Source organism: Mirounga leonina, unplaced genomic scaffold (genome assembly GCF_011800145.1).
Source record: "Mirounga leonina isolate KUSES-001 unplaced genomic scaffold, KU_Mleo_1.0 Mir_153, whole genome shotgun sequence".
Lineage (NCBI taxonomy): Eukaryota > Metazoa > Chordata > Mammalia > Carnivora > Phocidae > Mirounga > Mirounga leonina.
In genome coordinates, this window is record NW_023270387.1 from 6,028,494 (window position 1) to 6,055,030 (window position 26,537).

Genomic DNA, 26,537 nt, shown 5'->3' on the forward strand with positions numbered 1-26,537 from the left:
AGTAGCAGCCCTGAGACTCTTACCTCAAGGTCTTTGTTTTTAACTATTCAGTCTGTTTATACCTATCTTAAACCATCAGGCATTCTCTTACAGTAGCTAACTCTGAAACAGTGAATGAAAGGGTTGGAACAGGAGTGGAGATTTTGAGGAAGGAATGACAAATAATGGAAAGTGTTCTTGTTTCCAGAGCAAGATCATCGGTGTCAAATAAATTAAGGAATAAAGTAAGTGTTGTGGTTAGTAGCTTAGTTTAGGACCCAGTACTAGTAATGACTTTGCCTGAGTGTTCATTGAATATCTGTATAGTTACTGGGACCAGAGTGCATTTTTAAGTGGCTGTGAGTCCAAGAGTCTAAGGTGTTGTCAGAGAATGGTCTGGCTCAGATGACCTGAAGAAATTTTGTTACTGTCAGAAATGTCATCATGAGGATAAAGGACTAAGCGTCTGGTGTTTAACTCCTAAATGAACTTTATGAATAAAGTTTACTTACAGGAGAGGAAAAGAGATTCTCTTCTTGTACATCCCTAACCCCCTTTCAGTTTCAGTCCTTCCTCCTACCATTACAACAAGGTGTACTATAAGAAAGGAGCCAGCCTGTTAGTATGGAACCTTTGCCTGTAATTTGGAGATGTCTGCCTGGGAAGTTTCTGTTTTTATTCCCAAGAGCTTATAACATCTTGTGATACTCAGTTCAGCTATTGGTACATATGCCCTCCTTCATATCCAACATCCGAAATGAGACATTTAAATACTCAAAATTGCATAAATCTTATCACTGTGTGGCAGGTCTTTGAGCTGTTTATAATCTCTATTTTTTATTGTTAAAATGGGATTATGGGATTTTTTTGAAACACTATATTACGTTTGAGAGGTGGGGTGGTGGTTGTTAGACTGATGGTCAGTAGAGACTGGGAGTGAGGAACAGGGGCAGAGTTTGATGCTAATGTAATGAAGGGGTCTGACAAGGCTAGGTCATAGACTACAAAGACCAGGTGGGAGCTAGACTATGTTTTGCCAGTCCTTAGAGCCCACCATGGGGCCTGGCACATAGTAGCTCAGCAAATGTTTGAAAGAATTAATAAATCAGTGTTTCCACATACACTTATTTTTCTCCCTGTCTTCATATCCTTGTTGGAGTTGTTACAGATTTACATATTGAAGATCAATTTTTTGCATCATTCTCATGAAACTGTGGAATAGGGAACAGATCAGAGAACCTTGCTTTGTTCTGAGTCCCTGGGAAGGATTTAGGTTAACTGGGGTTTTGTTTTTGGAGGGCAGGGGGTGTCTTCAGGGCCAAAGATCCTTGTAATCATTCTTTTACTCACTTCTTTTGACCCAGTTTTCTTCCCCGAAAAAAGAGGTTCCTATACTACTGAAATAGGGATAGATGTCTCCTCCTGCTCTCTGTGACAGCTGGGAAATCAGTTCCTTACCAACGTGACGCAGTTGCCTGAGAGTCATCCAAACAGCTCATGTTTCCACCACTTCCTGAATTGTTTCCAAATCTACAAATTTCCAAGATTGCCATAGAGTGAAAATGATTTAAATACATAGTCCTGACTGCTGATAAAATTCATACTTTATGGCATTTTCTTTTCTCAAAGCTAAGGGCCTATAATTTGTGAGAAGCCAAAAGAAGTATAATAACATCTATAAAGGGAGCATTTTGTACCTTGAAATGTGATTTTTCTGTTTTCCTATCCCTTGTGAATTTGGTTTCTGTTACTGAATTTCATGCTCTTCTTACATTTAATCATTTGTAGCATGGTAGGACTAAAGATAAAATTTTGCCTTCTTTTTGTGTGGCATAAAATAGCTTTAGGTACCACTCTGTCCTCAAAAATAGGAGAATAAAGGATTTAAAGCATTTGAACCACATAAAATTAAGGGGGAAGGAGAATCTCAATTACTGAATCTAATAAAATTCAGTTATATCTGCCCTCTCAAGTCCTTGTACGCCAACCCTTTGTCTTTATGTCTTCTCATTTATAGCATCTACAATTCATATATGTGTGTGTGTGTGTGTGTGTGTGTGTGTGTATATATATACACACATATTTTAAGTTAGTTTTTCTTGCCTTAGCAAAGGAAAAAAATGTACTTTCTTCCTATATCCATTTCCCAAATTTTGGATTACCATAAATTCTACTTCCTGTTTTTTTCCTCTATTTGAAGACTAATGTTTATTCCTTCCTCTTTTCAGATAGAATGCTAACATAGCTTTTTAAGATAAGAAAGAAAAGTTTTCTCATTTTCCTTGTGTTTCACTCAGTATTGAAAGTTCTTTTTATTTGCACTGAAGCTCCATGTCATGTTCACTTCTATTTTCAAGGTTTTAGATATACTTCATCTATCTGGGACTTGTGGTAGAAATCTTACAAGGAAAACTTAGCCCATTTGCATGCACATGTGAATTCTTTTTTTTTTTTTTTTTTTAAAGATTTTATTTACTTATTTGAAAGAGAGAATGAGAGAGAGCGAGTACATGAGAGGGGGGAGGGTCAGAGGGAGAAGCAGACTCCCTGCCGAGCAGGGAGCCCGATGCGGGATTCGATCCAGGGACTCCAGGATCATGACCTGAGCCGAAGGCAGTCGCTTAACCAACTGAGCCACCCAGGCGCCCGCACATGTGAATTCTGATAGCCAGTTAAAATTTGAAATTTGTAATGTCCCTCCTTGTCTATAATAAACTAATACTGGAATTCTGTAACAGTGGAAAATTGTCAACATATTTTTTCTGCTAGGATTAAAATGGTTAGATGAAAAGGCCCAGAGTAGAGATTATGTTTACTTGTATAGACAGGGTTTTTCTGATTTGAACATATTGAGGTTATTCTTTGGAACTTTGAAGTGCCATTTTCAGATCATCTAATGTGTTGGGAGAAGGTCAGTTACTGAATAATTACAACAAAAATTTTTGTGACTGTTAAATGTGGTTAATTATCTTTTTTGCCCCCCTGCACAGAAGACTGGCAAAAACTAATTAGATAATGTCCACAAAATGCTATCAGGAAAAAAAAATATGCTATCAGGATGAAAAGACCCACGGTAGCAGACCGTTATTAATAATAAAAGGAAATGGAACATTTGTCTTATATTGATAAGATAAAAACACTATACATCCGCAAAATAAGTATACTTTCTAATGGACTGGAGAGTGGGGAAGAGGTGTGCTGGAGTTGGTGGGGGGAGAGATGGTGGGGAGATGTGCTGGAGTTGAGGGGGAGGAGAGGTATGCTAGAGTTGAGAAGGGAGGAGGGAGTTGTGGCCTAGGAGGTGTGCTGGAGTTGAGGGAGGAGAGAGGTAGGCTGAAATTGAGGGGGAGGAGAAGTGTGCTGGAGTTGAGGGAGGAGATGGGGGTGGGGTGGGCTGGGAGGTGTGCTGGAATTGAGGGAGGGGAGAGGTGTGTTAGACTTGAGGGAGGAGAGGTGTGCTGGAGTTGAGGGGGAGAACGTTGGCTCTGAGACTGGTTTTAGTCTCAGGTTCAACACTGAGTGGCTGTGTGATTTCATACCAGATAATTCCTTTGGTTCAGTTTTTTTCATCTATAAAATGTGAAAAATAATACTTTTTAAGTTTTGTTAAATGGTTTTAAGAATATATGTAAAATGCTTAACATACTGCTGTTTAATTCAGATCTATTAGTGTTAGTAGGAAAATAACAGTCTTAATAATAATGTGTTAATGGGCACAAAGGTTTTTTTTCTAGAAGTTCAGTTTCATTACTGTCTAGTTATTTGATGTTTTATACAGCTGTATCTCATGTAAGTATAGTTTTAAAATTACTTTCAGCAGCGCGATGCTTGAAAGTCACTGTGACCTTTTACAATAACATAAAATACTGCTCTCCTTAATTTTACCTTCTAAAACATGAAGACTTCCTTTTGTATAAAATAGAAGCAAAGTGTGTGTGTAAGAGAGATTACAGATATTACAAATACAAAAATGTAATATTATATTACAAATATGTGCATCCACAAACAAAAGCCAGCTCTCAAACTGAGAGTAACTATGATCAGTTGTTGTTAATTCTTTTCTTTAATATTATTTGGCTACTTTCATCTATTCTGTAGTCTGCTAATGCTTATAGAAAATCAGTAAATGATGGCAACTTTTATGAAAAATTTGGATGCAAATGTTGAGAAACTGCCATCCATGAACTTTTTTCCTCCCACAAACTGAGGAAGCATCGAGAGTATTTTATTTTAGCGGCAGAACAACCCTCACAAGCCCGTCGGAGAACCAGTTCGGGGATGGCATGTAATAGCAACTGCATTAATTGGCTGCTTGTTAAAATAATACCAGGTATTATTTTCTTCTGTTATCAAAGTGTCATCTGTTAAAGTCTCCAAACCCTGCCATTTTGATTTTTATTAGGTTGTATTGGAAAAAAGCACTAGACTCTGCATGCGAAGGCCCAGGTTAGAGAACAGTCCTGTCATCTTGTCAGCTTTTCACAAAGAGCAAATCACGTTCACAGTTCTTGTTTAGCCTTCCTTTTCCTCTGACCTTGGTCCTGGGACTTCCAATCTTTAGAATGTTCCTCTGTATAATTGCACATTGTTTAGGTTTTACCTGCCCTTTTAATTTTATATTTTATTTGGAAGTCAAAGGAATACCCATTTTCTCTGAAACTGGGTTAGAGAAAGAATAATAACAGAAAGGAATAATTTAACATTATGCATTATTTAGGGGTGTGAGACATTCACAGTTGCTATGTGAATGTGAATTTTTGTTAGTTTCCCTTAGAATTTAACTTTCTTACTGTGTAATCTGGAGCTCTAGAAACTGAATCTATAAGCTCTGTGGACCCCCCATCTCTTTGCACTAATTATTATTTAATCCTTTTTGAGACTTTCATGTTCTCAGTTTGTCATAAAGGAGTCTATAAACCTAGATAAGGTAGTAGATCATAGTAATTGACTGTCTTTCTCAGTGCTGGGAGCAACAGAGCAGCCTCAGGTCTGCAGAGGATGCGTTAGAATTGGCTTTTGAATCTGGAGAACGTCATGTGTACGTACAACATCATGGTAACAGCAGAGTGCCCGGGTTTAAAAAACTTGTTAATTCTCATATTAATAAATGTTGTAATAGTGAATCATGGTCATAAAAGGAAATTACTTGTGGGGTGCCTGGGTGGCTCAGTCGTTGGGCGTCTGCCTTCGGCTCAGGTCATGATCCCAGGGTCCTGGGATCAAGCCCCCCATCAGGCTCCCTGCTCGGCGGGAAGCCTGCTTCTCCCTCTCTCACTCCCCCTGCTTGTGTTCCCTCTCTCGCTGTTTCTGTCTGTCTGTCAAATAAATAAATAAAATCTTTAAAAAAAAAAAAAAGGAAATTACTTGTTATTTACTCAGCTTTTACGTTGACCTAGCAGTTCATTAAAATTTTTTACAAATATAAATTGTTGGCTATGAACTTCGGATCAAGTCTAGCCTTTTTATTATTTCAGCACTTTGTTTTTGAAGAGAAAAAGAGGTTTTTTTTTATTTAAAACAAAGTTTTTTGGGGGGTGCCTGGGTGGCTGAGTTGGTTAAGCATCTGCCTTCAGATCAGGTCATGATCTCGGGGTGTCAGGCTCCCTGCTCAGCGGGGAGTCTGCTTCTCCCTCTCTCTTCTCCTCCCTCCTGCTTGTGCATACACTCTCTCTGTCTTTCTCTCTCTCTCAAATAAATAAAATCGTTAAAAAAACCCAAAATTCTTTTCACCTTTAGCCGGTTATTTTGTTTTGAATTTTAATATTGTACACACTAATTTTTTTCTTATTTTTAAAAATGTTAGTGTTGCATTTTCTGCCTATTTTATGATCATTGGAAAACTTAATGGGGCAATTAGAAAACAATTTAATAAAATAACATGCTTTGTGAGAATGATCTTCCATTGTTTTTTGTTTGAGAAAATGTTGTTCCTTTTCTAAGAACGGATTTCATATCCTTTATAAATTTTCCTTTTAGAGAAAAAGGGAAATAGTCACTAACGCATTTTTTCCCTATTTATTCTAATAGCTGACATTGATTATATACCAGTCATATGTCAGACATTGTGCCAAGCACTTATGCATAGTATTTTATATAATTCTTATACCAATTTTATGAACTGTGTGCTCCTGTTATCTTCATGTTTCAATGAGAAAATGAATTACAAAATATAAATAAGTTGCCAAAAATTGCACAGCTATTAAGTGGTAGAACTGTGATCTGATTCCAGATCTGTTTGACACATACTTAATGATTACGATTACTTACGCCAAGCCCATCTTGGGCATTTAGTAAATATTTATTGAAAAATGAATGTCAGATGTCAGTTGGTTTTAAAAAAAAATGTTAAGAATGTGTAGTCTGATTTACATGTAATAAACAAAAGTTTATATGCTGCTAATTTCCCCCTTTTTTTATAGGAGAAAAGACTGAAGGAAAGGGAAGCCAGAAGAGAAGCCAGTAAGAAACAAGCAAAGGTAAGGGTTGATTTTTTTTATGAGAAAAATGTTGTTAACATTGAATGGGATTTAAGTACTCTGCTTTTCCATATGCATTTTTTATATTTATTTATACATCATGACGTTCAAATTGGGTATAAGTCCATGTGTGCCTGTCATTTACTTTCTCCTGTTTGTTTCTTTCCTCTGTAATGCAGAATGAAAAATACCTAAGATAATTTGCTTATTGGCCATTATCCTACTACTCCCGCCACCTTTTCCCATTCTGTTTTGTGCCTTTTAAATATGGGAGACTGTTGGCTTTGTGGGCCAAGCTCAACAGGACTTTAAACTCTGCCGTCCTTCCACTAGGCAGACAGCTGTGTGGACCTACCTCGATAATAGAGAACTCTGAAGGCACTGGTTGCTTCCTTTCCTGGGATCTGGGGGGAAGCACTCCGTATCACATGCCTTCACTATTTTCTGTAAGCAAAAATTTTCAGCAAGTGTATATGCACAGTATCACTCCTATATGTCCTGTTGTGAACACCATCCATGTGCAGCTCTAATTTTTATCTGGGGGGTTTGACACTGAGAAGGGCTCAGCTTCTACATTCCGACTGCATTGAGTACAAATGACTCCCTAGAACCAGGACCCAGTAACGTATGTCATTTCTCATGCCGTGTCTCCTCGTGCTATGCCTGACTAGCCATGATTTCTTCTTGGCAGTTAGCAAAGATCCGACTCCCTTGAGTAAGCCCATAATATTCTTTGTCATTTTTTCCATGCTGGCCATAGCACTCAGAGAGCAAGTCAGAGATGATAACTCATTTTATAGTTCTGAAGTGGGAAGCAATTACTCTGCAGTGTAAGATGAAAAGACTGCTTATATTCAGTATTAAATATCACTCTGTCTTCAAAGGTGCCCAAAACGAGAGCTGTAGTGTGTGCGGCCTGACTGCGAAATCGGGGGGCGGATTCTGTGTATGCTCTTAAAATGCAGATGCGCACCGTCACGGCGCTGAAATTGCATCTTAGGGGCTAGTGTGGGAAAAATTTAAATTTAAGAAGAAAACTTTAGATCTAACGAAAGCATTTGATATTTATGAATATTGCATGCTCAGCATAAAACTAAACTTATTTCACTAAGAAGCTCTCTCACTTTGCACGTAAAATTCTAAAGTGAAAGATGTAATCTGGAGCCAGGAGAAAACCTGCTTAGTGTATTTCCTTTGTGTGTATTCACGCATATTTGTGTATATTGCTTAAACGGTTTGTTTTATTCTTGTTGACACTGTAGCCTTCACCTGTGTGGTGGTTTAGGTCACAGATTGTTCTCACCCGTGGGGCTGCCTCTTGTGCCTCTTCTTTCATCTTTCTGTCAGTTGGCGTACGTGTGTATTTGGTTTTGATGCTATACCACCTGGGATACAAACAGAGAAACTGGCGATGGCTGTCAGTTCCGGTCCACTGGGGCAGATCTCTAAAGTGAACTCCCCAAGCCAGGCATACCCTTCACTCCCTAACCCCTGTTTGTCATCCACTTGTTCCTGACATCCGGGAATGAGGACGCCTCGTTTCTGTCCAACCACTGAGGCCTGTCCTGGAGATAAACAGAAGAGGCTCTACTGCTGCCGTGGCTTTGCTGCTAGGCCAGGAGCCCGCAGTAGACAGAGGCTGTGGTTTAGTGATGCTCACAACCTCGACTGCTGCTCCCAGGTGATCTGAGCAGCGGGATGAGTGGCCGGGTTGTAGCCAGGACCCAAACATTCCACGAGACACCAAGGACTGGCCGCAGTGACAGATTCAGGCTGACTGTTGGAGTCCCGAGGAATTAGCTTGGATCTACCTTTTGCGGCTCATTTCTTTTCAAATGAAAGTGGTTGGGGGGCGCCTGGGTAGCTCAGTTGTAAAGCGTCTGCCTTCAGTTCAGGTCGTGATCCCAGGGTCCTGGAATCAAGCCCTGCATCAGGTTCTCTGCTCGGCGGGAAGCCTGCTTCTCCCACTCCCGCTCCCCCTGCTTGTGTTCCCTCTCTCACTGTCTCTCTCTGTCAAATAAATGAATAAATAAAATCTTAAAAAAAAAAAAAAGTGGTTGGATGAAGGCTCCCTTTTCAGGCTTTTCAGGTGCCCCTTTGGAAACAGACCCAGAAGATATTATTGGGAGCGACTCTGTAAAAAGGGGTGATGGCCCTATGTTCTGTGATGTCTAAGAAGACATACATGGTGTGAATTATCAGGTGACCTTATTGTCTTTGTGCATGTGCTTTAAATGATGGATAATTTAGTTTTAAAGTAAGCTTTATCCTCTCTTTAATATATTTCCACATAATCACTGTGTGACTTGTGGCTGTGCCTTATGAGGCCCTTTGGTCAGCTTCAGGCTAGAGCATCTTTCGATTACTGGACCTACAAGATAGTCAGAAGACGCCTTGGTGGTGAAAGGAAGTGGTGTTTGCAGACCTGCTGTCGCAGGACGTGTAGTCATACCCATTTAGAGCTCTGTAGGGAATTGGTGCACAGCAGCTGACGGTGCGAGAGAGGGAGACTCCCAGGGCTCTCTCGACCATGTTTTGTGCTCCATTCAGCCAATATCATCTTCCATGAGGAGGAACATAGAAGACGCAGAGTATTGTTTTTAATTGGAAAAAATAGTGTTCGAAGGAAAGTTAATGGATTTGTCTTTATTGCCCCCCAAAGGTGAAGGCTTAATGATAATGTGAGGTTTCAGTTTTATAAAGCATGGTTGGTGGTTATCTCTTCCGACATAGAAAGTCTTCCTAAGAAACATTGCTTTGAAGATGGAGTGCAGTGAAACAAAGTTGGAATGGACCTCTCAGGAATCTGAGGCTACTCTTTGTTAAAAGATAGATCTGAGATTCGCATAGGAAACCCTTGAGGTTTTCTGGGTGTCTGGGGCTTAGTGATCCGGAAGATAGAGGTCTTTGGAGTATCAAAACTTTGTTTAGCAGAGAAATACTTGAACTGCAAAATGGACTTTTTACTTTACCAGGATGTTGTGTGTTCTTATAACTTAGAAATTTTAAACTGAGATGTGGAAAAAACAGTTGTAGCAATGATCAGTAGATCACATTGCTCTTTAGGTTCAGGGAGGTGACATAATCCTGGAAATACAGCTTCACCTCATCCTTCAGCTCGATTTCCTCTTGTCACTTTGGTGGTCACAAGTGCTTGTACCAACCTCTAATGTCTGGAACGATTTTGCAGAAATGTATAAAGAAAGGAACAACAGTGCCAAACCTTGAGGAAACAGATCCCCAGGAATATCTCAGTGCTGTGCTGCTTTTGAACAGAAAGTAGAGTTTATTAAACAGAAGTATGAGGTTGGTAAAAGTGAACAGTGAGTGTGGAGGAATAAAGAGTGGGAAGCAGCTCAGAGGAACTTAAACACTGGGAAGTTACGTTTTGCCTGAATATATTACAGATGGTAAAGTTATTTTTTAGGCATGGGGGAAATTATATCAAAATAACTAAAGTGATGGCCTTTTCTGAGATTGAAGTTTTATAGTTGTAAACTTTAGCTTAATTTTCTCTGGTTTTTATTGCCTTGTTTAATAAGGCAATAAAGTGACCCTGGGACACTTTATTTATTTGCTTAACAAATAGTAGACTTGGGAAACAGTTTTTTGGATACCTGAGGTGGTACAATTAGTTCTTTGAGGATATAGGATCCAAAGAAGTAGGAGTTGTGTAACTTTAGAACATGAGTAGGCCTGAGAGATGGTCTAGAGTGGTTTCCTCATCCACTGGTCTATCATATCTTTTTTTCTGGTCACTAATAGTTTTATACAGCTGTATTTATTCATTCTGAGAGGACCTTCTCTCTCTCTTTTTTTTTTTTTGGCTTTGGAATATCCTTTTATTTATGAAATAATGATGATTTTAATTGTCATTACTCGACAAAGCAAAAACCCTCTGTCCATCCTTTGAAATCTTTTTTGAACTTTTCCTGGTCCATGACATTTAAGAGTGTGGCCTCCACTGATCTACTCCAGTAGTTTGGGTTGTAAACAGTACATTGAGTGCCTAGGCGTTCTGTAGAGGTATTTGGGGCAGGACCGTGGGCTCCCATTCTGACTTCAGTCAGAGCAGCTCCATTTTTTCCTTCATGTATATACTAAGCTTCCAGGGGAGCTTTTGTTTGAAATAATGGCTCTTCTTAAATACATACATACTTAATATTAAATAAATTAAGTCTAGAAGCAAGTAAAAGACTTACCCCTCATCACTGGCTTCCTCGGTGGCAGAAATGACATGTGTACTCGCGCTCTCTGCAACCTCATACCCTGGTACTGTTACTGCTCCATGCTCCTTCTTGATAAGTTACTTTTTACCCTTTTAAAACAAACCTGACTTATGTACGTGGGCTGGCAGCTGCTTGTAGAAAATGACTAATAGCAAATCCATGAAGAGAGAGCTCTGAGCTGACACTAGGAAGTGGGCTCTCTCCGTGTTGCTGGGTGCCTCCTGACATGTCGTTTCCCCTCTGGCTTCTTATCACCATATGTAAAATGAAGGGAGTATATGACAGAGTCACTTGTAATCATATTTACATTTTTGTGCTCCCATATAACCGTGATCTGAGCCGAGATACGTAACAAAAATGTGTGCATTGTACTCAGTGCATTTCCTAATATGGGTCCTCAGCCTTTCTCGACATTCGTGGAGAATTCCTTTGTTTTCTCTCACGTCTTACTGCAGTCTTATCTGCTGAAGGGTTATCTTTCCTTACAGAGCTACAAAGAGATGTTAATAAATCTTTAAAAAAAAAAAGAAAGAATAAATGTTGGTAATGGTCATTCCTAGGTCCTAAACCTTTGTATTTATTCCTTTTTGGCAGCATTTTATTGACTGACACCAAATTAAAATTTTTCATTTTGGGGGGAAATTTCTCCTCATTCCATGTGTTTCATATAACCCTTGCACCCCCCTCCCCATTTTTTCCCCTTTTTCTGGCATTTCATAGTTTTGACATTTTACTGGTCTCTTACTTTGTTTTTAATATGGTTAGGATTTCAAGGGCTCTAGAGGGTCAGTTTATTTTGAACCAAACAACTTTTGGTAAAATTAAAAACAGGATAATGGAAACATAGGTTTGTTAATAGTCCCAGTTCCCAGAGAAAGCAAAGGTCCTCCCTCAAAGTAAATTGCTCTCACATTTGAAGGGACTGAACCCTTCTAAGCTGCCCTTTGCTGCCCCTGAGACAATCACTGATTTAATGGTGCCCTAAATGAGTCGTTCTCTTTCTCAGAGCAAACTGCTCAAATAATACCTTGCTTTAGTGCTATAGTAAGATCCACTACGCTATCTTTCTACTTTTTAAATAAACAACACAGAGTCTTTTAGATGACATGCTTTTTCCCCTTTAATATCTACCAAGGTGAGCAATGAAAACCCAAATAGGTTTAGCTTTTATTGTGATTCTAGTGTTGGTTTGGTTTGCGTGGCTATTAATGTAATGACTCCTTTTCCTTCTCGTCCCCTCTCTTTCCCTCTCTTCCCCTCCCTGCCCTTCGCTTCCTTCCCCTTCTCTTTCTTTCTTGATAATAAAGAAGGGGAGTACTAAATTTGAACTTTGAACTATTGTGGATCACTTAAGAGATGCTTTTAGTCTCCCACGTCAGAGAATTGTCCTCCAGTCATGAAGATTTAAAGTTAACTATGGGAGAAAGAACAGTGCTGGTTATAATACCTTCCACATGGTGAATACGTGCTGATCTTTTAAGACTCAGCCTATGATTCCTCCCTTTTATGAACACTTTTCTGACCACCTCAGATAAAATGGACCTCCGCTTTTATAACTCCCACTTCAGTCTCCTGTATGCAGCGTCTGATGGCTTATGGCACTTACTTGGATACGTGTCTGTCTTTTCCTGCTCAGCTCTAAGTCTTGTTCTTGGTGTCTTCCTCACAGTGCTTGTTCCATGATAAGCACTTGATAAATGTTTGAGTGGGTGAAGGAATGGCTTAATGGGATACAGGGCGCAGCCTTAAAAATTCTTTTAGAATATTGTTTATTGCTGTAAGATATACATAAGATTCACTATTTTAGCCATCTTTAAGTGCATTGTTTGGCATTAATTACATTCACATTGCTGTGCAACCACCCCCACTACCCATTTCCAGAACCTTCTCATCCTGGACAAAAATCTGTGCCCATGAAAAGCTAACTCTCCATTCCCACCTCCCCACTCCCACCCCAAAATACAAACCTTTAAAGAGAAGACTCTTGTATTCCAAATCATTATTTTTCAAATGGGGAAGTGAAGGGTTTTATGAATAGGTGATTCTTCTAAGATCTGAACAGTTAAATAACTGGCTAACCCCTAGGTCTCTGGGTGCTTACGTGTGTTTTTCATTCTACCTTAACCTCCCTTCCCCCCGGTATAACAGTATAGGAAATACCAAAGAGCACTGCATGTAGTTTAGAATTTTATTAGATTTAATTAAGGTATCATGTATAAAAATATAATAAAAGCAAGTTATTAATACTGTACTCTCAGTCACAGTCTCAACACTTATTAAAGACTGTAACCCAAGTAATACTGAAAGTTTCAGTAGCATCAATGTTAAATTTATCAAAAAGATTTTTGTAAAGAATATCCCCCTTTTTTCCTGGAGAATACATAGGAATGGTAATAGGAACATGAGTTTGCGGTATAATTTTTATGGACATTGTAAAACACAACAGTAGTTAGTAGCTGCTGTCATTCATTGATTGCGTGCTGTGTTACAAATACTGTGATTAGAGGCTCTGTGGACATTGTTGCTTTAATCCTTACAAATAGCACTGTGAGTTAACTGGTGTTATTATCTGCATCTTGTAAAGAAGGAAGTTGAGGTTTAGGAAATTTATGCAACTTTCTGAAGATCCGCGGCTAAGACATACAGGACTTCAAACCCTTGACGCATAAGCGTTGGGCCATGTTGTCACCTTATATCTAAAGCAGTAAAGAGCATAAAGAATATAAGAATCATAAAGGCTAACGCAGACGTTGGAAGTAAACCGATTTTTCTCCTGAAGTCGCTCTTTTTATCTACATTTAGTTCCATCTTACAGTAGGTACTAAGAAACAGGGGCTGGACCCATAGAATACCGTGGAGTTGCACCACACCCATTTAAATTTGTGCCAGACTGGTTGCACCCATGATGCCCAGGGCTCTTCAGATTGCTGCTATGGGTCCAGCTCCTGGGTTTCAAGGAGTCTGTGACTGACACAGCATTAACAGGTAAGTGCTAACAAATCCATTAACCTATGCTAAGGTTATAGATCTTAATATTAAAACAGAATGTAATGATTTGCAGGTGGTCTGCATCTCTTTAGAATATTTGACCAATACTCTGTTTGCTAAGAATTTAATAATCTTAAAGGTCGAAATGTCCTAATATGTACCTAAAGGTTTTCCTTTTCTTCCCTTCTTTTATCTAACTTAGAATATACAGAGCTCCCCTATCTTACCGGTGGTAAGAAGGGATAATCTGTAGCAGTTTGATCCTGATTCTCACCTTCCTTGCCTTAACCTCGTAGAAGTTGTGACTTCACTCTGTCAGCTAGTACCTTGCTCATAAATATTTTTGATCAACCCAAACAGGGAATTCTGTTAAAACTTCTCTGTTGGCAGCATTATGGTGAATATTGTATTTGGTGGTCTTGAACATGGTTTGCCTGAATAATTACAACCTAATTCAGATGTGGTTAGACCATGGGAAAGCTAGGACTCAGATCCAGGTCTGTGTCTACCTCCTAATTCATAACAACAGAGCTGAGCAGTGGGTGTTAAGATTAAGGGTGATTGTAAACCTGTACTTTGCAAGCTGTGAACCCTGAGAACAAGAAGGAATTTTTCAGAAAACAAGTCAGGCTTGTTGCTTTTAAACTTGCACTGCAATATCAGGTTAATTTGAGACAGAATTTTTGAGACAGAATTTTAATGACTAATTCAGGTGTTTCTTCTAATACTTCTTAAAGAATGTTGTTTCTTTTATAAAACATGCAAAATAAAATGTTATAACCGGATAGCATTTTAGGGAAAATAGACTCAAAACATTTGAATTGGATGCTCCAAAAAGTACTCATGTGCTTATGCTCCCTCTCTTACTCTTTTACACATATATGTATATGTGTATATACGTGTCTGTATATGTGTGGGTATATAGGTACCCACTTATGTACATACATATTACCCCTTTCTATATGTTAATAATAATTGTATTGTTAAATGCTCTAATGGACTCTGCTCATTTGAGTGGTCATTTAGGTCCATTCCAATACATAGGACTCTGAGTACAGATTGGACCAAAACAGAGTAAGTCAGTCCCTATGATGCCCTTTATACTCATTGTGCTTTATTCTGCTTAATCTCGGGTTAGAGATAATTTGACATTTATATGCTGAGTTGGTGGTTTGTAGAAATATCTTCTCTAACAGAACAAATTAACTGTCTGAATCATTGTGGTCAGTTGGTAATTGTGTGGTCATTAACACATACCCTACTTTGTAGAAACCATTGTGAGCATGTGTACGTGTGTGTGTGTGGCCATCATGTTTATGGAGGCTGATGCTTAGAATCATTGGCCCATATTTTTATACGTATTACCATTCACTAATGATGTGCATGACAACTTTGGCTGTAAAGCTGTTAGTGTCTTTTGGGAGATTATACTGTCGTAATTTCTTACAGTATACATAAATCTCAAATTACTGGGGGGAAAAAGTGCATGTGGGTCCTTTTTTCCTTTCTTGTTAAGATTTTGCTTCACAACTCTGAATCCTTTCATTTATACTAGGAATAGATAATTACTTATAAATCTTGATTTTAATGATTCTCAGAGTATGGTACAAGAATCTTTGTGGGTTCTCCATGTTATTGCTAGAGATTTTTTCAGATTCTCATAAACACCCAACATTGGCTATCCCAAGAATGAATTTCTAAATATCATATATATATGTATATATCTGATATATATAAATAATAACTTAAAAGTATGTAAAGGCTGTTAAGATGATCAAAATATGAACTTGTATTGCTAAAATCATAGTACCTTCTTATCTTTTCTTAAATGACACACCAAATGTAGAATTGTCACCTTGTACATAGTTTGGTGTTCAGTGTCCTTTTTTATCAGAAGAGATGGAGATAAACAGAATGGTGTGTAAATGGCATCAGCCGTACTTGCAACACTTAGAATTTAAGACCATCAGTGGCAGGGAGAACAAGGGAGGAAGAGGATGCCAGTATTTCTTAACAGGAAGGCTGTCCTCAGTCTTCTTGAGGAAGTTGGGAAAAGGGAATAGTAGAAACAAAAAAGAAATGTGAGTATAGGAAAAAGAAAATGGGGATATGTTTTATGCTCAGTCCTAAAGACCATTCCTGATTTTGGAGATGGGTGAGAGAATGAAGCTGATTCCTAATTTTCAAATATTTCTGGTATCCACTAGTGCTGTGTGAAATACTTTTTTTGTGAATAAGGAAAGCTCTTTTGGGGGGTGAACTTTAACTTACTGTGGTGTTGTGAGCGAGCTGTAGAGTAGCCAAGCTTTCCTGCCCCTTCTCGATGCCATAAAGACTTGTGTTGGAGCACTATAAGCCAGCGTTCAAAAGAGAAAAGTGGCTAGAAGAATTTGCTCCTGGAGATAATCGAATGTACTGAAAATAGCATTGAGAACTTGTCTTTCTCACTGACACCTTTTTTTTTTTCAATCCTCTATTCTATATGAAATGCTTTGTGACCATTAAGCTCTAATAAGCTAATCTCATTATTGTTATTCTTGCAGTTATTGTTACCAGCAACATTAACTAATTCCTGTTTGCCATGTTTTCTTTCTTTGGGCAAAGTTGTAGCCAGGTGTCTCCAGTGTTTTGCGCTGAAATATCTCTCCCTTTGCTTAGTAGCTCTTTATTATTGATATATATTACAGGATCCAAAAGTTTCTTGACTTGAAGAGAGCTCTAGAATTTGCTGTTTATAGACTGTGTTGTTGTAGATTGTCGACACCATCACAGTGTTTTATCCTTTTCAAAATGCTTCCATCAAGGTTTATCGGTTTATGTAATAAGTGGAAGCATTACGATCATTTGACAGTTGAAAAAGCTTTACTACAGAGAAGCTAGGTAAGTAAGTGACTTGGTTAAGGTCATACACCTCATTTAGAAGGTTAAAAAAACCCTCTGGTTTCTGTCTCAGGACCTGAAAGGCAGAGGTCTTCTGGTACTGTTGAAGTGTTGATCTGTTTTCTGTCCTTCAGATTGTACATTAATAAATCTCAGCCTGATTGCCTTGAGCATTATCTGCAATGTTGAGGAGAGAGTGGTATTAAATTATGAGATCTGGAACTTATCTCTGTTTCTTGTCCTAAATCACTGTATATTTAGGTGCAAAATCACAGTATCCCCCTGAGCTTTTCTGGACAAATAGCACAACTCCTTGGGAGAGATGTTTGGCAGTGTCTGCAAAGCTGGACATATGCCTACCCAGGGCCCCACACTTGCCCTCTTAGGTATAAACCCAAGAGGGATACAGAGATGTCTCCTAAGAGATGCTCCTAGAGCAGCACTGTTCATAATCCTCAGATTCTGGAACTAACCCAAATTGTAGAGTAGATAAATTCTGCATATGGATACAATAGGATATTATATACAGTTATGAATTATTACTACCTGCAGTAACAAGGACAAATTTCACAAATATTGAGCAAAAGAAGCTAGACACAAAAGAGTAAATACTATAGTATCCCATTTATATAAAGTTGTTTTGTTTTGTTTATTTGTTTTAAAGTAAAATCAACATTGGAGATTAGACAGGATAGTGGGGTTACTTTTGGGGAAAAGAGGGAATTATTACTGAGAAAACAAGTGTGAGGGGGGCTGTTGGAGACCTTGGGAGTGTTCTGATTTCTTACTTTGGGTGGTGGATACATGGAGGTATTCTCTTTATGAAATTTCGTCAAGCTCTGTGCTTACAGTTTGTTGTACTTTCCTGAATAATAGGTCATACTTAAAAAGGTTATCTTGAAAAATGGAGTGGTATACTAGATCTCTGTATGTGCTTTCAATGTACATGTTTTAATTTGTGGATTTAGGAATATATAGGGTATTATGGATAATGCTTATAACTCCAGAACTATTGGGAGCCTTTGTCCCTCGAGTCATCCATGTTTTATGAAAGCTATGAAAGAAAATTAATAATTTATATCCTTCAAATAACACATTTCCTTTTTAAATCTACTTGTTCCAAGAAGTATTATATTTTACCTCCTAAAACTCATAAGACAGTTTCTCCAAAATGAGAAAATAATATTCTTATGATTCCCATGCAAAAGAAAAAGAAAAATGTGTATTTTCTAAAAGGGGCATAGTAATCATTGTGCCCTTCAGACACCTTTAACCTCCTCACCACCCCAATGAACTTTCCATTTTCTACACCAAATTATTAGGGTTTTGGTGGCTTTAGAATGTTGTCCACTTCTCTACTGTTCCCGACAGTGGAGAGAACCCTGGGAGCTGTTGAAATTGGACTTTATTTCGAATAGTGAACACAAAGGTTGATGAAATGGACGTTGGTATAAATGGTCCCTGCTTGTACTACTGTAACTTCATAAATTGGAATGTATGCATAACTGACCACAGAAATTGAGAAATATTCAGAACTTGAAGGCTTACTTTATCAAAGAAGTGATTATCTTTCCATGAGTAGGCTTTTTTCATTTGGTTTATCTCGTTCTTGCTATAGAGATATTCAGATACGGTACTTTCCATGCACATCTTATGTGAATTAAGTGTTCACTCCCTTTCACCATCTACAGATAAATATCATTTGACAGGTACTTATTCAGCATCTGTCATGTACCTGGTCCAGTAGTAAGAGTTTATAGTGTCAAGGAGGAAGTAGGCTTTGTTAAAACTGTAGCTCCACTTTATCTTACTTGAAGGAGTAAATCTCTCGCAATTCTGGATCAAATGTTAAGCTTTGAAAATGCTGCAGAAATAGTGTATTCATGATCCAAAAGTTCCTTTATCAAGAATCATACTGCTTGTCTGTCTATAATCACTGCTAGAACTAAGACCAGTTGTTTTATTTTACCCATCTTGATTTTCAGCTCTGTACATCAGTTTTCCTCCTTACTACAGACACATTTGATTTTTATTTCATAAAGTCCTCTCATTTCCTTCAGTTGGAAATGATATACACTCTCAAGCTTATCCATTTATTTATATTAGTGCAGCTCTCTTTGGAAATGAGAAGGTTTTAACATGATTCTTATCTAAATTCTAAACATGACTGCTGTTGATTGCCGCCTCCTGGCATCCATCCAACCCTGAGATTTTTGCCCTTCTCAGTACAGCTGACACATGGTATTTTTGTGACATTCCTCTGAAGATAACAGAAAGTGACAGTAAGAAAAAATATTAAGTTCTATCTAAGTAAAAGGGAAAATTAAGAGTGAATGATAATACAGTGTGCATTGTGAGTTCATCAGTAATGTTAGATCAGAGATTTGGGGTTTAAAGTCAGCTTTTATCACTAACTGCCCGGTTGTTAGAGCTCTCCCCCAAAGTCCATGAGATTTGGAAATAGACGACCCAGGGTCTGTTCTTGCCAGTAAGCTCCAGACTCCAGGGCAGCCATCTTTCCTCTGAGCCTCAGTTTCCTTTTTAGTAGAATAACAGCAGTGATGTTGTCTGCGTTGTCAGTCTTCCAGGTCTCTTGCAAAGACAATGAATGTGTAAGGGCTTGGAGAGCTATGAGTCACTGTAAAGAATGTCAGTCATCATTATCAGTATTACTTACATATTGCCTTTTTAGCAGGCTTGTCCTGAATTAGCTAAGATCTAAACCAGTAGCTCCATCAAGACTGGAGTGTGTTGAATCCAAATCACTGAAAGATGTCTCAAAATGCAGGTACTTAGCTCCTCCTCACCCTCCTCCCATCAGAAGCTCTGGGAAAGGGGGCTTATTTGCATGCACTCATGCAGTACCTAGTGTATAATTAAGGTATGACCGCCACTCCTTTAAGAGCCACTGGTCTAAAGCCAGATGCACACTTTTGTACCTGCATACAACCCTGAGCTGCTAAGCCTTTTCTGTTTTTGGTTTGGCTTATGCCACTATGGCAGAATGTATGCTAGCTTAGTCTCTTGAGTCAGTCTGTAACCCAGTCTGAACCCAGAACTCTAGTTCTCCTTCAGTGTGTCTGACTGCATGTAGGTTGGCATCGGAGAAAAATCTCCTTTTGTTGTTGCCCTGAAGTCTCATGAACCGCCTCTAAACTAATGCTGGGGTATAAGGGAGTGAGAGTAGGAGAGCTGTGTTGTAAAAGATGGAGACCACCAGGATTTGGCTTCTCCATGGCATGTGCATGGAAGTCCTATGTTTGTTCAGCTCATTGGAGGAGAGAGAGAGGCCTGGAAGTGACCACACTGGGAGGAAGTGGCCCTGGTTTGTTAGATGGAATCACTGTTGACCCAGAGGATCCAGTGGACTGGGAGCCTGATTTCTGTGCCACCAATAGATCACTGTGTGGCCTTGAGCACATTTCTCAACTTGCTTAAAGTGTTTTGGACTGGATGTTCTGCTTGGCTCCTTTCAGCTCTATAATTCTGATGTCCTTTTTTATTCAGAAGTTGATAAATTATTCTCTATCATTTTTAGATCCTTTCTAACCTTCCTATATAATGCTTGCAGATATGTTTATTCTGTGTAGCGTCTTCACCAGTGATAGAAATAGACCAAGAGGCTCAGGTCGTGATCTCAGGGTCATGAAATTGAGCCCCGCATTGGGCTACTTGGTGGCGAGTCTGCTTGAGATTCTTTCTTCCTTTCCCTTTGCCCCTCCCACTCATGCTCTTGCTCTCTCTCACTCTCAAATAAATAAATAAATCTTAAAAAAAAAAAAAAAGAAATACACCAAGAGATTGCAGCCATTATAGTGCAGGGGGTTTGACTGATGCTCTTGGGGCTTTGGGCAAGCCTATGATATGAGAAGGTCTATCAGTTTTTACTGGCATAAAGCGGAATAGCAAGAGCTAGGAAGGAGAAAGATGGTGGATCATAGAGGATCTTGGATGCCTAAAGATTTGGGCTGATTCAGGATAGTGTGGGGGGTGTGGTGAAGATATTGTGGAGAGGTTTAGTGTCAATGGTAGCATGACCCTAGAAATAGTCATTCATTTACTTCATACATATTTCTTGAGTGCCTCCTGTGTGTGCTCCAGCGTAATTCCAAGATAGAGTTAACCTGCCCTTAAGGAACTATAAGTCTAATGGGAAACATTTGTACGTAGGAGTACAGTGTAATGAATGCTATGATGGAGAAGTTTTGTGAGGTAGGTCCATATATAATGCTTGAAGCCAAAGGGGAAGAAATGAAGCACTTATATTGTGTTTTCCCTGTGTCAGAGACCATTTCAAGTGCTTTCCATGGATTTTTTAAAAATGTATTTCAGGATATGAACTTTAGCCTTGAAGTTATAGGTAATAATATTGTCATCCCCATTTAAGAGATGAAGAAATTTCAGTGTAGGAAAGTTGCACACCTCCTTGTCTGTAGTGATTCAGGATTCCAGTGTAGTGTGACTCCAGAGAGTGGATGAGAGAGAGCCAGGTGACAAATCCTTGGGAACAGTAGCCTTGGCAGGGTAGGCAGATGAAAAGCAGTGAGGACAAATGAGAAGATAGTGTCAGATAGATTAGAGGAGAGGAAGGAAAATTGGTGTATTGGTCTAGGAAGTATAGAGAGAGAGTTTAGAGAAGGGCCTGGTTAAGAGTGTTAAATGCTACAGAGAGATGAAATAAGAGGAGAACTGAAAACAGACATGGCTTGATGATTAGAATATCATTATGATCTATCTTACCAAGATTAATTTTATTTGTCTTGTGTGGTTGGATTGCAGGGCTAGGACAACTCAGGAAATCAGGAGACCATTTCAGGAGTTGAGATGTTAAGTAACGAGGGCCCGTGTATCACACTGAGTGTAAGAATAATGAGGAAAAGACGTTTTATTTATGGTATTAAAAAATGTAACTGTCAAAGATTGTTGACTGATGGGGGGACTGGGAAAGAGGAGTCAGATTGCCCCGAGGTTTCCTAAATTTGGCATCTCTCATGCACTGACTGCATTAGGGAGTATAAGGATCAGTAACAGAGGGCCCTTTTTAATAGCCAGTATTAAACTGCCGTGTAGCACATACCGTATGAAGGCATTTTATTTAGTACTCACAGGTAGGTATTCTCAACACATTTTGGCAGATGAGGAACCTAGAGCTTAAAGAAATTAAATATATTTGCCCTAGGACTGACATTCAGTAAGTGACTATCTGCATCTCAAATCTTGCACTTAACTTCTGTTCTGGAAGGCAGATCTAGTAAAAGAGATAAAATATTGGACATGATTATAGTAGCAGAACCACTCATGAGTGAACAAGGTGCAAACAATTCGGAAGTTGGAGAGGTTATTTCTGACTTACAGGATTCAAAAAAGAGCATCCCAGGAAGAGAGCCATTTGGAGCAATAAATCAAGGTAAGTGTTCTTGAACGTCCGTTAATTGTAATGTGCCATTCGTGTAGGAGTCGCAGGACCTGGGCACTGAGCACATGCGCTCTGGCTCCAGGGAAGGCCCGCACCCCTTCCACACTGGTGTGCATTGTAGTCACATCCTAACAAACATAGTTTTGTGGGTTATGGAACTACGGAGGATAAAATAGCAGAGTAGAACAGGTAGTTTGTTAAAGGACATTCCCGTTTCATCAGTGAAATGAGGTCCCTAACAGCAAGGAACATTAATAAAACAGACCCCATGATTGAGAAACACCATTGTATGGGGAAAGAGAGCCCTCAGCAGTCTCAGTAGACCCAGAGGGTACCACTCTGCTCCAGTCCTGATGGTTGTGATTTTTGCCTTCAGACATCAAGGAAATATGAAGTTATAGTCTTTCTTCAGGGAGCCTCCATATGTGGTGTGACTTAAAGGACTCTTTCATATGAATGGTAGCTTGGGACACAAGGCAATTGGAAACGCCTAACTTTGCAGCTTAAGTCTACTGATACTACTTTACCTTGTTGTATGGGCTTGCAGGCAGAAAAGAAGAAAAGGCAGAGAAAGGCTCGTGGTGCCTCATCTGGTGTAGTACCTAGGAACAGAGGAGTTTGATCTGCGATTCATAGCGGCACTGTGGGATGGCTCTTTGTGTTACCTCCATTTTTCAGATAAGAAGAGGAGACCTGGAAAGTTGAGGCAGAAGGGCAGTCTGGGTGCAGGGAGTGTGACCGGTGTGGCCCATGGTGGAAGGCCATGACGTGGGGTTCACTGCAGGCTTTCCCCCCGCTTTCCTGCCAGGACCTTCAAATAGAAACTCATTTTACATCCCTTCCCAGTAACAGGTACATACTACACTGAAAGGTAAATTTCACAAAATGATACTTAAATTTATCATGGGTCATATACTTATTCTACTTCCTTTTTGAAAAATGATAGTCACGGTCTACCCAGTGACTTCCTGACTCACTGATGAGATGTGCCTCCTGATAAACGCTGGTCTCCTGTGAGTTGGAAGTGGGTTATTTTATGAGGATGGAATGCCAGAGGGGGATGTATTGCAGTGATTCTGCTGCACGTGTTCTCAAGTGCCAGGCCAAGGAACTTGTCTTAACCTAACAAGCAACAAAAAGCACTTGAAGAATTTGTGTCACGGTGATAACATGATTATGTTCGTGTGCCAGGATAGGATGGTAATCCCCTAACAAGTTTCTGTAATAGTTCATAATTAACTTTCACATACCTTATTTAACTTGTTCTCAATAGTAACCTTCAGAGATCAGGAAAAGGAGGTATTTATTGCCTTCATGCAGATGAAGAAACTGAGATTTAGAAAGGTAAAGCCCTTGTCTCAAGTTTAAAGAATTAAGCTCACATTTTCTGCCTGCTAGATCCATGAGTAGGCGGGAGAGCTTAGCCAACTGGCCTTTTCAAAAGTCTGGGCAAGAGGTAATAATAGTGATGGAGTGGAAGGGAGGCGTCAGATGCAGAGTTCAAGGAAAACCCAAATAATTGCTTGAAGAATTTACTTTTTTGTTGAAAGCCTTATGCATACGTCCTGATTCTTTTTCAAGGTAGTTTTTTGGTTTTGTTGTAAAATTCCAGCCCATTTACTCAGCAAGGCCAGGGCATAAAATTGCCATTATGTTCTGTCACGGCCTGTGATAGTTTTCATCACTCACTTTCTCTTTGGAAGGAACTGAACTGAGAAAGTATTTTCCATTGTTTAACGTCCAGAGCTGAAAATACTGATATTTAAACTTCAGAAACATCTCATTTGGAATAAGACATGTCAGCGGGTCTTCTGTCAAGTGTGAATTGTTACAGAGGTGCCTGAGTTCTTTTTGTCACAGTTTATTCTGTATTTTCATTGATTAACTTCCATTAACATCTGATTTTTAAAAAATATTTTCCCCCTCTGAAAGAATATTAAGTTTCGTTCTGCATTTCACTCTGAACAGACTGCAGATCATGCATGTTAGTCTGAAATGCACAAATGAAGGCATGAATGCTTAAATATATTTGTATGCAAGTAAACTTTAAAATCTCAGTTTTGTAGTTTCTTATCTTTAGTTCTGCCAAAAGGATTTTTATTTCTTTTACTAAGAGAAGTTTGATATATTTGATATATATCCTGTTTTTTTAAAATAATACTTTCTGCAAAATGTGTTAATTTTTAAAGGTCATTACTGAAATTTTGACAGTTGAGATTTTTAGCTTCATTATAGAGGATTATGGTAAAATGTGGATATTAATTAGGAGAAGGTTAAAATTGAAAAACTTCTGTCATCATTTGCCTGTCTTTTCTTGCCTAGAAACTTGGGAGTTATTTTTAGCCTCTTCCGTACTCATCATACACAATTAAGCATCAAGTTCTCATGGTTCTATTTTAAAAATCCCTCTCCAGCTAATAGGCACTGTTCCCTGAGACCAGGGCTCTTATAACCAACTGCCTATTGGACACTGGAGTTTTTAGTTGGAATCTCAAGTTTAATGTGGCCAAATTCAAACCCCAAATTTTTATCTCCTCAGTTTTTTCCCCATTTCCCTCATCCGAGAAAATGACTATTCCATCCTTCCAGTTGCTCAGGTGAGGCCTTAGAGATGCCCTTAGCGTCTCACTCTTCAACTCCATCACAGTTAATCAGTAAATCCTGTTGCCTTTGCCTTCCAAGTGATCCAGAAAAATTGATGAATCCGAGTTAAGGCTATAGTTTAGTTAGTAGTGATATGCCAGTGTTAGTTTCCTAGTTGTGACAAATACACATAAGATATTAATAACTGGGGAAAGGATGAGGGATATATGCAGACTCTCTCCTGTCTTAGCAAAGATTCTGTAAATCTAAAATTATTTAAAAATACTTTCTTAATAAAATCCGGAATCCAGCCATTTTGTACTAGCCTCATTACTATCATTTCCATCCAAGTCACCATCATCTCTACCGTGGACTAGTAATTTTAATAACCTTCTAATTAGCCTGCTTATCTCCCTTCTCTCATCCTTCTTGCCTATCCCCCCACCTCAGTTTATTCTTAGTATAGTAGCCGGAATGAGCCTTTCAAAATAAGTCCTGTTATATCAACCCTCTGCTGAGAACCCAACCCTCAAAGGCCTTCCCTGTCTTATTCACGAAACTACAAAGTCCATACATGGTCCAGCTCCTGGCTTCCTCTCTGGTCTGCATCCCACGGTTCTGCCACTAACTTACTTAACACCAGGCCCTCCTGCTTGTTCCTCAGGTACGCTAAGCTGATTGTTTCCTTTGCCCTTGGCGCCCCTAATAGCTTTGTGATTTGCTTCCCTGATCCCTTCACCTCCTCCTACCCTGCACACTCTTATTGGATCTGTTTTTCTCCACAGTGCTTACTCTGCCAGACAGTAAATAAAGGTGTGCCAGTTGTAGCCCCACTAGATGTGAGCTCCGTGACAGGTGTATCACCGATCCTAGACTAGTAGCCAGCAAACACCGGGCGGTCCATACTTAATGAGTGAGTGAGTGAAACAGTCCAAAGCAGTGATGTAGTACAATTATAGCGTGCTTTTTATTGGAAGGCACAATAACTTGGGGGATAGTTCAGGTTCAAGAAAAACAAAATGAAAACAAGGAGGGGGGACCAGAAAGCAGTGTTACTGGGCCTTATGGGAATTACTAAATATAGGCAATCTCTGACTGTACACTTTATGTCTCCAAGTTCAATTGTAAGCTGGAGCATTTTCCCTTAGAAAACATGTTACACATCAGAGTTGATTTCCATTATTACTTGGAGTGACCATGTAAAGTATGGTACACACAGGACACTTAAGAGAGTGAAAATGGGTGCAGTGAATTACTACACCTGGATACCTGGTCCTCCCCAAACACGGTCCATATGGTCACCCTCGTTACAACCCACAGGTTCCTTTCCCCTGACCTCTGAGGAATGTCATCTTGAGCTCTCCTGGAGACTTGGAACTCTGGAAACATAAGCTTCTGCTGGTGGAAAGTGCAAGTTGTAATGTGATGAAGGCTACATTTTGTTTCCTCTCTCCTTTCCTTTCTAGCACACTCATCACCCCAGCCCTGAGAGGGGAAAATCTTTTCCCTCCACTGTTCTAGAATTTAGAATAAATTTTAGCTGTCCCTCCCCTGTACCATCTGCATGCCCACATCCCAACTCCATCCTCACCAGTCCCCAAAATTAAAAAAAAAGTTGAGCTTTGATGATGGATGAATGTGTCATTCTTATTTATGTGTAAAGGAGTTTGTTAAGTACTAAGAAATTTTAAAAGGTAACAAATGATTGCCCTAATAGTAGTGATTTACTAAAATATCATACTTTGCAACATTCTGAATTTGTCCTTAGTTAACTATTTTGCGGTTATCTCAATTCCTCCTTTTGTACAATGTGTTCTTAAAAACCATCAAATGTTCCTGTGAATACCAAACTCTAGTATAATGTTATATCAACAAGATAAATATGTAAGAGATTGATGACTAATTGTGATCAAAGCAAACTTAATTTTACATAATTGATTTTCCATTAAGTGGTTATTCACCCTGCCTATCCTTTAAGATCATTGC

At 39.1% G+C, this 26,537-nt stretch overlaps 1 protein-coding gene across 2 annotated transcripts in view; it reads left to right on the plus strand.

Moving 5' to 3' along the window:
- DDX10 (DEAD-box helicase 10) overlaps nucleotides 1-26,537 on the plus strand; it is a 329,406-nt gene that overhangs the window by 161,069 nt on the left and 141,800 nt on the right. For both annotated transcript variants that reach the window (XM_035008875.1, XM_035008874.1), the window contains exon 16: nucleotides 6,399-6,455. In XM_035008875.1, coding sequence (XP_034864766.1) covers nucleotides 6,399-6,455 — 57 coding nt within the window. The remainder of the gene's footprint in view (nucleotides 1-6,398; nucleotides 6,456-26,537) is intronic.